Source organism: Podarcis filfolensis (assembly GCF_964270895.1).
Source record: "Podarcis filfolensis genome assembly, chromosome: 7".
NCBI classification, from domain to species: Eukaryota; Metazoa; Chordata; class Lepidosauria; order Squamata; family Lacertidae; genus Podarcis; species Podarcis filfolensis.
Window position 1 is genome coordinate 42,245,255 of NC_139603.1, and position 14,244 is coordinate 42,259,498.

A 14,244-nucleotide genomic window follows, 5' to 3' on the forward strand; every position below is an offset into this window, starting at 1 on the left:
TTATTCTTGCTTGCTCTTTTTGGATTGCAATCCATTCTGTGAATAGAAGGAGTCTTTCTATTCACTGAAAGCAACTCAGGATCCAACCCAAGACCTTATAATAAAATATTAAAAACCATAAATAACTAATGCATTTAAAAACTAGAAACAGAAACTCTTTAAAAACAGTATCCAAAATAAAACAGATCAATAAAAGGGGTTTTTTTTTATTTAAAAAGCTTGGGAAATAAAAGGTCTTTACCTGGCATTGGAAACACATTAGAAAGCATAATTGTTTTCTGAAATGTGTTGGTTATGAAACACATTTGGCTTTGCTTTGAAGCAAGGTATCCTTCAAAGCAAGCTGTATTAAATTTTGGCTCTTCAGAAAAATGGCATCTTGAACAATACCAAGAAAGTAATGATTACAAAGGCAAATTTCACTCAGTTTATAGACCTTTGTGGGCACCTTAAGCAAGATGAAGTTTCTGTGTGTGTTCCATTTCTAGATTGGTAAGACTGCAGTTTTTAAAATATATATATGGTGGCTCCTAAATGCACATTTTTATCTGGTATACATCATAATTGATTTTTTTCTTCCTAAAAGACAGAAAATCTTTAGACTGTAAAATTAAATAACTTGCAGCGGATCTTAATTGCATATTTGGTTTGAAAATTGGATTTCCAAATGTGCAGTATTATGCGACTATGCTTATGGAAATTTCCTGCCATTGTTTTTGACAGCTGATAATGTTGGATTTGGATCTAGGCTAAAGTCCTAGCTCCACACCATAGATGACTGGTTGCCCTTGTACAAACCAGTAGGGTCAACATGCCGTGTTGAAAGACTTACTGTGCCCTGTTAGAAAGCACAACATAGTGGGATGTGCAAATAATTTCTGTCTTTTAGCTAGATTTATTTAATCAATTACAAATAATTGGGAATTGGTGTTTTATCCTGTGGTACCATCAGTGCGGAATGTGTATTCAGCTTAGCATCAATTTGCTAGGGAGTTTTAGTGTCAGAAAGCAATACTATATTTGTGTCACAAATATCACTGTATGTAACTGTATGAAGTTTAAACTGATTGTGTAACATTATACGGGAACAATATAACCTGTGTGTAATGTTAACTGTACTGGATATTTAGAATACTATGTTACCTACATATGATACCACAGAATAAAGTTCTCTTTGGGATTGGGCTACTAACCATTTCTCTGTCTGTTCTAGGCATCACAGAGTGTCAGACATTTCAGTGAAAATAAGCGCCTGTGTTTTCAGTGGCAGGCAACATTATTTTGCATTTTTCTGCATCAGAACACAAATCTATAATGTGAGGTTCATAATACAGTAATTAGCTTAATAAATGACAATATGTTTTTAGTGAGCATTAGACCCCTTTGGTTGCAAATTCTAAACTCTTAGCCTTCTGGAAACACGTGATGCCTCTAGACCAGATATACACTTCTGGTTTGGGTGATGAAATCTTTTCTCTCCTCAAATTACTAACCAGGTGACTGGCTCTCTAGGCTGGCGGCTATGAAATTCTGTGAGATACATATTTAAAATAGAACCTTTTGGCTTTCAGGAGGAGTTTTGTTACCCAGTGGAATGCCTGGCTCTTACAGTGGAAGAAGTAATGCACATCCGTCAAGTGCTAGTGAAGGCCGAGCTAGAGAAGTACCAGCAGTATAAAGATGTCTATACTGCCCTCAAGAAAGGAAAGGTAAGGATGCTTAGGCTGATTTTCCCAGAGAACCAGGAGTGAATGATGAAGAAGAAATTCAGCTAAATGTTATTAGAGCTCCTGAAATTAACAAATTAAGGCCTGCATCCAATGTCATGTTAAGTAATCTTCCCCCACCCTCAGCTCAAGGATTTATTCTTTTGCAATAGGATTTTCTCACCTTCTTTTTCCCTTGCACATCCCCTAAATCTGTTAGGGGTTTCCGTCCAACCCTCCAAAGCAGATTTGGGAAGGAAGGAAAGTCCCAGTGTATGTTTTTGAGCTGACAGTACAGTTACTTAGTGCTATATTGGATCAAGTCAAGAATAGCACCATAAAACCATACATTTCTTTGAGTTGTTGAGTTGCGTGTAATTCTAGTCATTTGAGAATGGGGGAAATGCTTCAGTCAGTTCTTACTGAACTCTTTGGAACTTCTTTCTGAGTAAGGATGCTTTTAGGATTGTGTTGTCAGATTTCTAATTGAGTGCTTTCTTCTAGATTAAGTAAAGGACCATGAAAACATTTCACAAATTTAATTGCACTGATTTAATCTATAAGGCGGCTGGTTAACTTTACACTTTGGATGTATTGGGTTGCAAACTACTTCTTCTCCTTGCCTGACCCCCAAATCTGTTCCAGAATCTTTTCCAACCCTCTAAAACACATTTTGAGGTTGAACAGCTGGTTGCAAGGGAGAGGAAAAGTGGGGGGAGTTGTGCTGCTCATCATAAACTCCATAAGTCCTGTGCAAGGGCTTCTGCTTGTGCAGTTGGGTTTCCCCCACTGCATGCTCCCTGAAATGGACTCTGTAGGGTCAGGGATTGTTCCATTTGCCAAGCTGATATACTTGTGCAGACAGAACATTCGCAATAGTGTGACATCAATTTCTACCCTTTATCTTTACTGATAATTTTTTTAGATGTTAGTAAATTGATTTTCTAGAAAGACCTACTAATGCTATGGGCTCTTCTCAATTTTTATAGCTCTGTTTTTGTTGCCGAACAAGGAGGTTTTCTTTCTTCACCTGGTCCTATACCTGTCAGTTTTGTAAAAGGTAAGCCTTTGGTTTTCATAGTAACAATAACTAGTGAAGGCACTGGAGCAGAATTCTGTTTGCTTTAACTTTTTGTGTTACATTTAGTATGTAATTGAAGGAGAAAGGGTGATATTTGTACTGTATTTAGGAGTAAAGGTGAATTTGAACAGGGAGTTTTTGTGTTTTCCTAGATAATGAGTAGGGATGATTAGCAAATGCTCATTATGGGATAGGACATAAGACAGAATAAAAGCACTTTCAGATTCATTGTTAATATTTGAAGTTGGCAGAATGACATAAAAAGAACAAGTTGCCAAAGAAGGGAGTAGATGCTGCAACAACGTATCTCAAATGCCATGGTTGTGCAAGTTTCTCAGAATCAATATCTTAAGAGCAGGAAATGGATGAATGATATTTAGTCCCCTTGGTCTGCACATACATGCTCCCTAATACAAACTGCTTGCATGAAATTATAAGAAAACATTGCCACTCAAGTTTAATGTTCCTGCGAGTTTCCCGTAAGAGCCATTTAAAATTTGCCATCTAATCTTCTAGGATGTGATTAAATAAAAAGAAGAGTGCTGATGTCAAGTCTGAATAGGGCTCTTGGGTTTTTCACACATTCCATTCCTAATTTCCTGATAATGGTTAATATCTATAGGACTGCCTATGGAAACATGCCGATCGTGGCTTGTGAGGTCCCTAAACTTCTCATCTAAGCTACAGTATGCCCTAACATTAGGCAACACTTTTGTAGCTCAGGACTGCAGTTGAAACATGAAGATGGGCAAGACCCAGGCCATGTGCTCAAGATTCTTTGGATGACAATCCTTTGTTTTTATTTTTTGCCTTCTCCTGAGTTCTGGTATTTAAGCTAAAGCCAGTGAAATTCAAAAATAGTTCGTAGCTCATAAAGCATTTTTACTAGGAAAGAACAATACAACTTTTGAAGTGACGTGTCCAGTGCTGTCCTGCAAAAGTATTACTACATTTAGCTGAGTAAGTCACATATTTTCTTTTTCTTTTATAGGCCTGTATGCTCACAGTGTTGCAAGAAGGTAAGTTCAGAAACCTATAAATCCTTCATCTTCTTAAAATCTATGGTGTGATTCATCAGGAACAGCTGCTTTACTATCTTCATAGTACAACAAAGTACAAAGTACAACGGAAAAAAATTCAGCAGAAACCGCCCCCCCCCTAAAAATCAGTTTACAGCATCCCCTGCTTTGAATATACTTGCCATATATACACAGTAGTGTTCATTCACTCATATTTCTTTTCTTACAGCATTTGCAATACATGTATTTGCAACATTTTTTTAAAACGGGACTCCTGTAGAAGGGAATGTATTGCTTTGGTATCTCTATGGTTCACAAATTCTGGGTCATTGACTGGGAATATGCTTGCGAAAGTTGTACAAGCCCACATAATGGCACTGTCTCTAGGTAGCTCAGTCTATAATTGTTATTCTCTTTCCTTTGTAACAGATGCGCCTGCCATCAAAGCCATATTCTACACTTCCCATCTTTTCTCTGGGACCTTCGGCTTTACAGAAAGGAGAAAGTTTTATGAGGCCAGATAAACCTTCCACTAGCCATCACCGGTCCCTTAGGGGCATGCCAAGGTAAGTGATACTTCTGATTAAGATTAGACTGCTTATCTACTACCAGCTACTTTCATGGACTATATTCCATAGTTCATTTTGTTTTTGGGCAGTGAATTGTTACATATATTTATTTCTAAGATGCTTACTATTATTCTCTCTTTTTTTAAAAAAAAATACAATTAAATGGGGGGGATCTGTCAAAATTTAAATAAACCATTGCAGAACTACAATTAGGTGACATTTGCAAAATTAAACACAAAATTTATTTTATTTCAAAAGGGAAGTTAAAAGTGGAAAATAGGCAAGAATCTGTATAAAATGGATTTACCATCCTTGCCAAACCTGGCTTCAAATCAGTATAAAACAACAATATATTTTGCTCAACCATAGAGCTTTGTTTGAGTCCATAAATGGCTGCCAATTTGTGGCAAATTTATCTTTGGCTTTTCTCTTTAAATCTGACATAATGCATTAACCTGGCTATTCAGTAACAGTTGATGTGGTTGCTAATCACCATTTTTGCAAACAGTTCTTGCTTCCAACAGCATATAAGATGCCATTTTCTTATGTTCTTGTCATACTAAACCACTTGTATATTTTAACAGAAAAAGCAAAAAAATAACACTGAGACCAATGGTATCTGTAGTTTCCTTTTTTTTCCCTTTTTCTTTTTTGGTCAGTGAACATTCTCACCACATGTGGAAGAAGTCACCTCTCTGTTTCTCGCACTTCCAGCAAATAGATGTATACTGCCACAAATGTACTATTACATTTTTAGAAGTGTACTATAGGTACTTGTGAAAGCTCTAGACCCTATCCTTCAACAAGTTTCCAGGCAGTGATCAAAAGGTGTTCAATCTATAAAAGCATTTCAACCTCCATTTTCTTGTGGGAGCCCTTCAGACTCCCTGAAAAGCTACCCCCAAAGGTTGGTGGGCTTCCTGGTATAGCTTCTGAAAAAGGAAATTGGCACACCTCCCTCCCCTAAAAAAACAACAACCCAAACTTCAATAAGTTGATCTTATGTACACATGTACCTCTTTGGATCTTCACATTAATATTTAAAATTATATTAAAATTTATCTCTGCCCCCAATCTTGCATGCTGAAGTAACTTTCGAGAAATATTATTTTAATTATCTATTCTTCAAGGCACAATAACCCACTGTCAAAATCCAGTGTTGCTCCAACAGACGCATCATAATTTCCTTTCATCAGCACCCTCCTAATTCTCCCAATCAGCTCCACATCTTCCCAATTCTTTAGAGCAGATTTTGGAGGTGTACAAAGGGCTGCAAGATTATAGCAGAAGGGCAAGTTTCATTTGCATGAACAGGATGCTGCAATCGGACATAATGTTTAGTTTTTAAGGTTTTGCTGCAAGAAAAGAACTTGCTTAGCTTTTTAAAATTAAAATTTGAATTTGCAGTTGTCTTTTTTCGTACTCACTCGTCATAAAATTTGTTTCATTATTTGTTAGAGAAACATAACTAGTTTTTCAACTTAAGGTTGCCATTAAAGTTAGAGAAACCATGTGCAAAATCATTTATGAATCTAATTTGCAAAGGTTTATTTTTCTCTTGCTTGTATATAACCATTTTCTAAGATCATAAATGCCTTCATATCTGTTAGCCAAATAGCACAATTTTGCTATGATTAATCTGTGTTTTGCATTAATCATAACTGGCCACAAGAAACACCTCTCTCCCCTGACACAATATGTTAGGAAGTAAAAAGACCTGTGAGAGACAGATTTGCTATCTCTCTAGTACTGTGAGAGTACTAGAGTACAAATCTGTGAGAGACAGATTTGTCACCTCTCTAGTACAATTGGAAAGCTAAATAACCCTAATAAGAACAGAATTGTTGCTTTGTTTTCAGGTTATCCTCAAAGTCCAAGTCTGTAGATAAATCAGATGAAGAAGCACTATTTCCAAAAGAGCTAATGGAGGACTGGAGCACCATGGAAGTGTGTGTGGACTGCAAAAAGTTCATTTCGGAAATCATCAATTCAAGCCGCCGCAGCCTCTCCCTGGCTAACAAGCGAGCCAGATTAAAAAGGAAAACCCAGTCGTTCTACATGTCCTCCCCAGGCACCTCGGAGTATTGCCCTTCTGAGAGGACTATCAATGAGATCTGAGCTGTGTGCCTTTCTCTTTGCTTTGTATTCATGAAGTCTTGAGAGAACTCGGTGAAACCAGAATGTCTTTTTTCCTTTGTTCCACCCGACAGCTTACATTTGCATTAGATCACTGGTTTTGCCACTCCATAATTTATACACAGAGAGAAAGTAAGAAATCGGGCTATGCAGCAGGTCAGTAGATAAAACTGTTTGCACAGGAAGAAAATGTCCGTTTGAAATTGTTGCCTTTTTGTATGTGGCACAGTGTACAAAGAGCGCCTTTACTTGCATTATTTTTTCTAGTGTTCATTCCTTCGATAATTTTCAAGAAAAGAGTCAAAATATAGTTACAGAACTACACAATGGTGTTAGCACAGTTGTAATTATTGAACTATGCTGGCATTTACTACCAACTAACATATACATTTCAGTCTTTGTGGCACACAAGCCCATGCTTGTACAGAAAATTGACGGGGGCCATGGCTCTTAATGCCTTATGGTATAGCACAAAGCTTTAAAGGATGTGCTCACCATGGTCGATCAATCCAAACTAGGTAGTTTATGCTGTCTGGGTTCTAGAATAAAATATTGAATAAGCTAAGAAGCCTGGATTGGGTAACTATTTCCTGCAGCTGCTACTTGTTCCAGTATAATGATAAGTGTGTTATGTCTAAAGTAATAGCAGTTTCTTCCCTATCTTGAATGTATTCTGAATGTTAGTTGCAGTAGTTGTTAGTTGTAGCTTTTAGACATAAGCAAAATACTCTCTATGGAGGGGATGCAAGATAAGTGCAACTTTTTAATATTAATGAGTTTTTTGTAAAATTAAGAACATTCTCTGGGTGACAATCCTGAGAAAATAGATCATATGTATATTTGTATTATAGTAGAACACCTAAGTACTGCTATAATTAAGGGTCTGGAAGCATATCCATTATAAGCCCCATTTTTACAGGGGTTTGTATCTTGGCTGTAAAGAAATTTTATACCCTGCAAAAATTTGAGGCAGGAGTGTCTCAGATTGAGAGGTAGGTTTTTTTTAAGGTTTGGAGAAACACTGTCTAGCTGTTTTGAAGTTCCAGGAATATTACCAAACATTACATTTTTGCACTCTTTTATATTCTGATTTTTAAATGTAAACAAACTGGGGCTTAGAGTAGAGTGTGCAGCTAGGTTGTTTTTATATTTATAACAGCACAGTTATAAATATTTGCAAATCATCCACTGGACAGGAACAATAATCCTTTCACGTTTTTAATGGCTAGGTCCATATTTAATATCAGCATTCAGTATATGATAGGAAGGATTCAAATATTTGAATTTTCATTTTCACATTTTAGGTTGATGAGAGACATCTCAGTTCACTTCCAAAATAAGCAGAATCTGCTTTAATGCAACCTCCATCCAGACATTTTTTAAATGAAAATACGCTGAGAAATGAATCTTATCTTCCAAGAAAACCAAAACTTTAGAGGCCAAGAAATAGAGCTGCTATGTAAAGACTAAAAGCCTGATATTGCTGCTCTAATATCTGAAATTTAACTAACTGCACAAGCACAAATGTTTGGGGTCTTAGGATGCAATGGGGTCGCTGGTCCAATTATTCTTAAGCAACTCATCCAAGACAGTGGGACTACTCTATTTTCATTGGATAAACCAATGTAGGCCGTGTCTACACTACAGACAAAACTGGCACTGTTGGCACAATTGAGGAATTCTCACTGGCAAAATAAAACACTCCTACAGGGAAAGCCACAAGAGTTCCACCAATGGACATAACCCATGGTCAATAACAGCAGAAGTTAAATTTCACTTTGTTAATTGACATGATAAAATTGCATTGTGATGACATCAGACCGAGAAGTATTGTTAGACTATAGTCTTTTTTCCATTAATCAGCTTGGAAAAAATGGACTGAAAGCACCTATTCCTTTTATATTTTGCTACATTTTATTAATAAATGCCACAAATTGTGTGGAAGCAAAGGGGTCACCTCACAGCTCACAAAGGCATCAGCAATAGCTCCCAGTAAGGTGAGGCATCAGCTAGGAGATTCTCACCCTGCCAGGTTTTCTATGTCATCTCTTCTCTTCCATGTAGCTAACCTGCTCTATATCAAGATCCGGTTGTCTAGCTACTTTTCTAGAGAACTAAGTTGTATTCTGATATGTGCCTGGACACACAAATGCATCTATGGATGGAAAGCCTGCTCCCAACAACCCCATCTATATCAGCCCACACACTCAGTCTCCAGCCTTCCCCAGGTTGAGCAGGGTACCCAATCATGCATGATGTTCTACTCACATTTAAGGGAATGCAAGTACTATGCCCTTATAGACCTATCCTGCTCAACGTGGGGAAGTTTTGGAACAAATGTGTGGGGCAGGGCTTGCATGTGCTATCTCCTGCCTACAGATACAGAGTTCACGTGTTCAGACAAATGCCTGAATTCTCTTTGTAAAATGTGTCTGGGACTTATGTCGTCGCCTCGTTCTATTAAATATTATTTAGATTTTCTAGGCTCTTTATTAGTATTGCACACATGAACTTTGGTGCTCCTATGGGTCCAGTCAAATTACAGGGAGTGAAGTGGGGATCTTTCTGGTAGAGGACCCCTCAAATTCTAAGGTGAGGGGTTTGAGGTTGAAGTGCTGACAGCGTGAGTCACCTTGAATGCCAGCGATATAAGCGGAGGCTGCTTACTTGCCTCAATAGTTTTATCCCTGCACACAGACAACACAACTCCTTCTTTCTTTCCCTTTGACAATGCACTTACAGCCACATGCAGCATTCAATCTTAATAGAAACTGCCACTAGCAAGCTTGATATTTTTCAGTCACCACTTTCCAAGTGCCCTTCGCCTTTCTCATTTCCTCTTTGACTCTTTCTGTCAGGATGAAGGAAATATGCTGGCCTTTAATTTGGGGGAAGAAGTTCCACAAAGTTGTTGTTTGAAGCCTGAGGGGGAACTTGGTTCCTTGAGCATTGTGTTGTGTGACATAACATTCTTGTCACCTTGCCATTAATATTCCAACTGTGGTCCAAGTAATAAGGATATTCACACTGTTTCTCCATATCACAGGAAGCTGCCTATAACGTGAAGCTTTTTGGTGCCCTTGTCTGTTTCAACATAATCATATCAACTTGTAAATATGTGTAAAATATATTAACTTCGGAGAACCACCACTCTTTGTAGTGAGAATCAACCTTCTCATGAAGAGTGAAGAGGAAATTTAAAATAAGCTAAATGAGCCAACTTCTGTGTTATCAGAAATCATACCAATGTTTAAATGAGTTTTAAAGAGGAGAAAGGCTATCTAGAACAGCAAACTTGGCACCATAAGAACTTTAAAGCATTTATTTTTCTAATTACTAATAAATCTAGGAAGTACCCCAAGTGTATTGTAGAAAACCTGCATCCAGTAAAATGATTGTGTGTTTTGTACATGAAAATATTTTGTGGGAAATTCCAAGCTAGCTCCGCTCTGCAGAAGGTGGCGACAAAGCCTTTGCAATGCCTTGGTGTGCAGACAGAACTTTTATGCATCCCTGGTGACAATGTTACTCTATTATTATTTTGGTTGAAATCCTTTATTTAAATATGAAATATGAGGAAAATAAAAACACCTTTCTGTCATAGCTTTTGTCTGTGTTAATAATTTGTTATAACTCTGTACAATATTTGAAAAGAATATTTTAGTACTTGCTTGGGCTGCATGAAAGGAAGAAAATCTGTCAGATGTATCTGAAGAATAGCAATAAAGCAATTTTGATGGGCTATTTTTTTTTTAAAAAAAGCATTTAATTGGCACAAGATTCACAAACTGAAGTTTAAAAAACTTTCCCAAAAACATTTCTGTACCTCAAGCTGCATTTCTAATTACATGTCATTTGTGCTGAATCCTTAGTCTCTGCAACTACTACATTTACATTAATTGTGTAAATTCTGTCAGAAAATAAATTAATTTGGCCTTTCTACCAAAGGAAGCATATTCAATAACACATTAATTCAAACTTCTCACCCCTCTTCCCCAACCCCTTTTGTTCTGCCTATCCCTATTAACAAAAAGTTCTTCTCCTGTGATTACTGCACGTGAAGCAAGTCAAAAGTGGTTCCCTTTTAATAACGCATGGTTTCACATTTTCATTTGTGAAATGCTGACACACCAAGCAGGTATTAGGCAAGCGATGGCATCACATGTGGGTACTTGTTAGCACAATTTTGGAATTCTAACAGCACAAGTATTTTAATTGTAGACCATCTTTCCCTCCCTCACCTCCGCAATTTACACAACTCTTTCTCTGCCTTGAAGAGAAAGAACAAGTGCTCTCCCCCCTCCCCTCGCCAGTTAAAAGATTGCAGTTGCACTGGAAATCAAATACAAGATTTTCAGGCAACTTATTGACTGTGTTCGTGGCTGCGGAAAAGCAGAAGCTACTGTGGCTTATAGGCTAAGAAATTTTAACTACTCTAGATGCAAACTGCACAGCACAATCTTCTGCATATTCACATGGTGCATCCTACTGTGTTTATTCTCTCATGCTTACGATTGCACTCTTAATCTCTTGTTTATGAGATAATCAAGAATACTGTTGCATATTATTTATGCATTCAGGATTACTTCCGAAAAATAACTTTAGTTCAGGTTCAAATACTTGGTGGTTGGTTTTTTGTTTTGTTTTTTGTTTTAGTAATTTGAAGGTTCCATGATGTTAGCAAATTCAAACGACATTCTGTCATTTGCAATATATATGTAACTCTACTCCAAATTACCTGGTATTTGTATTGCGTATTTTTTGAAGAAATTTTTATCTGTGACACCAATTTGACTCCCGAAGGATTGAATTTGCATATTGTTTCGTACATGGTGGATGTTTTTCCCCAAGATGGCACTGACCACACTTGGATCCAAGGGACCATGCAACTAGTTTTACATGGCTGGCATTTATTTATTTATTTGGTGGGGGGTTTGGTCACATGATTTATAGTACCCATTTAAAAAATCTTGGCTTAAGCTAACACGAAGTCATATTCTGGAATGAGCATGATGTAATGCCATGCTAAGGAAAATTCTAAGCCGGGGGAAAATACCCATTATAATGTGTTACAACTTGCATGCAAATCTAGCCATCATTTGGGCAGGAGGTGAGGTCTCCACACCACTGATTCTAAAAGCACCAGTTTAAGTACTTTTCAATTTTTAGAATACAATTGATCAGTAGGTCTTACAAAATTGGATATAAAATACAACATTGCAGACAAAATAGCTTGTAATTAATATTGCCACAATCTGATGGGTGCTAAAGAGGAACATACCTGGCAGTTTAGTTTACTGTTTTTATATTACATCTTTCCGAATTATAATATGGAGAACCCATTTATCTTTTTGCTATTAAAAAGACATAATAAATAAATAAATCTTGTTTAAAAGCTACTAATAGTGTAAAGACTATACAAGCACCCTTGTGGAATTCCAGCTAGATTTGCACTTACAAAGACTTAAAATGCTGAATGTTTTGTGGTAGAAAGGTTCTGTAGCAGTAAGTTGCTATGGTTGACAGAATTTAGTATTGCAGTATTCTTGTGCTATGACTTTTCCCCTATTGGTTGGATTTCTGTTTCTAAACCTGTATCAGAGATCATCATTCTAAACCATTCTAAACGGAATTAATGGAAAACGGGCATGTAGAGATCTGCATTTGCTAACGAAGTGTGTTCATAGAAGGGTACATATTAAAGTTATGTGAAGTATCTCTGCTAAAGTAATATCAAATGTCTTGACAGGCTTTTTTAGACAGCACTATCCATCAACGGAGCACCTACAGAACAAAGTTTATACAATAAGGTTGGTGGTGGCTGCTATAATCGGTACTTTTAAATTTATTTAAAACTGCTGGTTTAAAAATCTAAGCAGCAGACAAAAAGAAACCACAGACAACAAAAAAGTAAGTAGTATAAAGAGATAAACATAAAAACATACTACCTCAACAATTAGTGGTTGGTTGGTTGTTGTTTTTTACCGATCCTGCACTGCAAGTGTGAAAACAAGTAGTTAAACCTAGGTCTCCTCCCTTGTTAAGGACCAATTGCCCCAGGGAAGGAAGTGGAATGCTGCTTTCAGTTCCCATGCCTGTCTTCAGCTATGTTGCCAACTCCTAGTTAGCTGGCTTTAGAAAGCAAGCAGAGAGCTCTGCACCTGTGAGTTTATGGCAAGAAGCAGGGGTGGCAAAAGAAGGACTACTATACGGCCTCTAAATCAACAAGCAACACGTGTTCATTTCTGTGGTGTGTATGTGGGTAAATTAATTTACAAACATCATGTGAATTGATATTATTATTAATGAATTAAATTTGTTAGTCTCTTTACCTTGCCCAAAGCAACTTACAAGCTACCCACCAACAATAGAGAGATGCATGTTCAAATTCCTTCTCCATCATGTGTGGCCCTGGGTACACCACTCTTTTAAAAAGTCTTACCTGCTTATAGGGCTGTCATCAGGATAAATTTAAGCCACCAGCTCTGCCAGCTTGAACTCCTTGAGAGAAGAGTGGGAGTAAAGATGGTGAAAGGTAAAACTAAGCTGAAATATATTTGGCAGGAGAAATAACTCGCAGATTCGTCTCTGAAAAACGTGCTCAGTCTTATTGCTTTGTTAAATAACTTAATTCTATCAGCATACTAGCATCCCATTTTATAACTTTCTTTAGGCATAAGTTTCAAATCTCAGCTGTGCAACCTTATATATTAGAAAGCAAAATTCTCAGTCAAATTTGCATCCATCAAAATCCTCTTAATTATGTATAGTTGCAGGGTTGAGGAACAGCATACCTTTAAGAAAAACAACTGGAAGCACAAGATATAGTTCTTCAATTCCTCCTATGTGATGTCACTGTGCATGTTTTTGTATGGCTTCTGATGCACCAGGGTAGCCATTTGTAAATGAAAAGGGCAATAGAATTTTTCTGCTTGTTTTCCTGTTATGTAATACTGATATACAGTTTATGCATTACAAATTAAAACAAAAACCTATTCTAAAAGTTGTACCGATGTATTCATTGCTCCATCAGATCAATACGTTTTCTAATGTTGCAGAGAGCAAGTTGTGTGTACCACTGCATACTTTTCCGCTACAGGTAGGTAGCCGTGTTGGTCTGCCATAGTTGAAACAAAATAAAAAAAATCCTTCCAGTAGCACCTTAGAGACCAACTAAGTTTGTTATTGGTATGAGCTTTCGTGTGCATGCACACTTCTTCAGAGGACTTTTCCGCTATTTATGTAAACACATGAGAATAGGACTTCCCCCAAAGGTTAGAATTAAGTTTCATTGATTGTTTTCACAAGATTTACAATCACCACCTTGATGGCTGCACAATTAAGATGAGTCCCTCATCTTATTTTGCTAAATCGTACTTCCAGTTAGTCCATGTCTCCATGCACTAATAACACTTTAAGGAAGCTAATGTACAAGCTCCGCTTTCTCAATAGATACATAGTACAATCCTTTGCATGTTTATGCAAAATAATACCTCTTGTATTTAGTAGGGTTTACTCATAGGTAAGTGGCTTCCAACTTCTGGGAGAAAAGGAAGTGAAGACTGAGGTTTTGTTTTTTAAAAGTACATCTTAGCAGTACCAATATAACAAAGTATGTTAAATTTTCGGTGTGCCCTAGTGGCCTCCCTTGTGCTATTTTTAGTGTTTGTGACTCAGTTGTGTACTGCATGATCATCCCATTTGGCAATTAACACAAAAGCAGTCTTTTGTTT

The 14,244-nt window shown here is 37.1% G+C and overlaps 1 protein-coding gene and 1 long non-coding RNA gene across 7 annotated transcripts in view; one reads left to right on the top strand and one right to left on the bottom strand.

Moving 5' to 3' along the window:
- SPIRE1 (spire type actin nucleation factor 1) overlaps window positions 1-10,253 on the top strand; it is an 81,979-nt gene extending 71,726 nt beyond the window's left edge. For all 6 annotated transcript variants that reach the window (XM_083622583.1, XM_083622581.1, XM_083622578.1 and 3 more), the window contains 5 exons: window positions 1,572-1,709; window positions 2,696-2,766; window positions 3,779-3,806; window positions 4,236-4,372; window positions 6,235-10,253. In XM_083622583.1, the coding sequence (XP_083478709.1) occupies window positions 1,572-1,709; window positions 2,696-2,766; window positions 3,779-3,806; window positions 4,236-4,372; window positions 6,235-6,493 (633 nt within the window). In that variant the 3' untranslated portion in view covers window positions 6,494-10,253. The remainder of the gene's footprint in view (window positions 1-1,571; window positions 1,710-2,695; window positions 2,767-3,778; window positions 3,807-4,235; window positions 4,373-6,234) is intronic.
- A 16-nt stretch (window positions 10,254-10,269) lies between these two features.
- On the bottom strand, window positions 10,270-14,144 carry LOC310766467. The gene is made up of 2 exons (XR_014550175.1): window positions 12,954-14,144; window positions 10,270-12,295 (listed from the first exon to the last, which is right to left on the bottom strand). It is a non-coding gene; the product is annotated as an uncharacterized lncRNA (long non-coding RNA).
- Window positions 14,145-14,244: the final 100 nt, after the last annotated feature.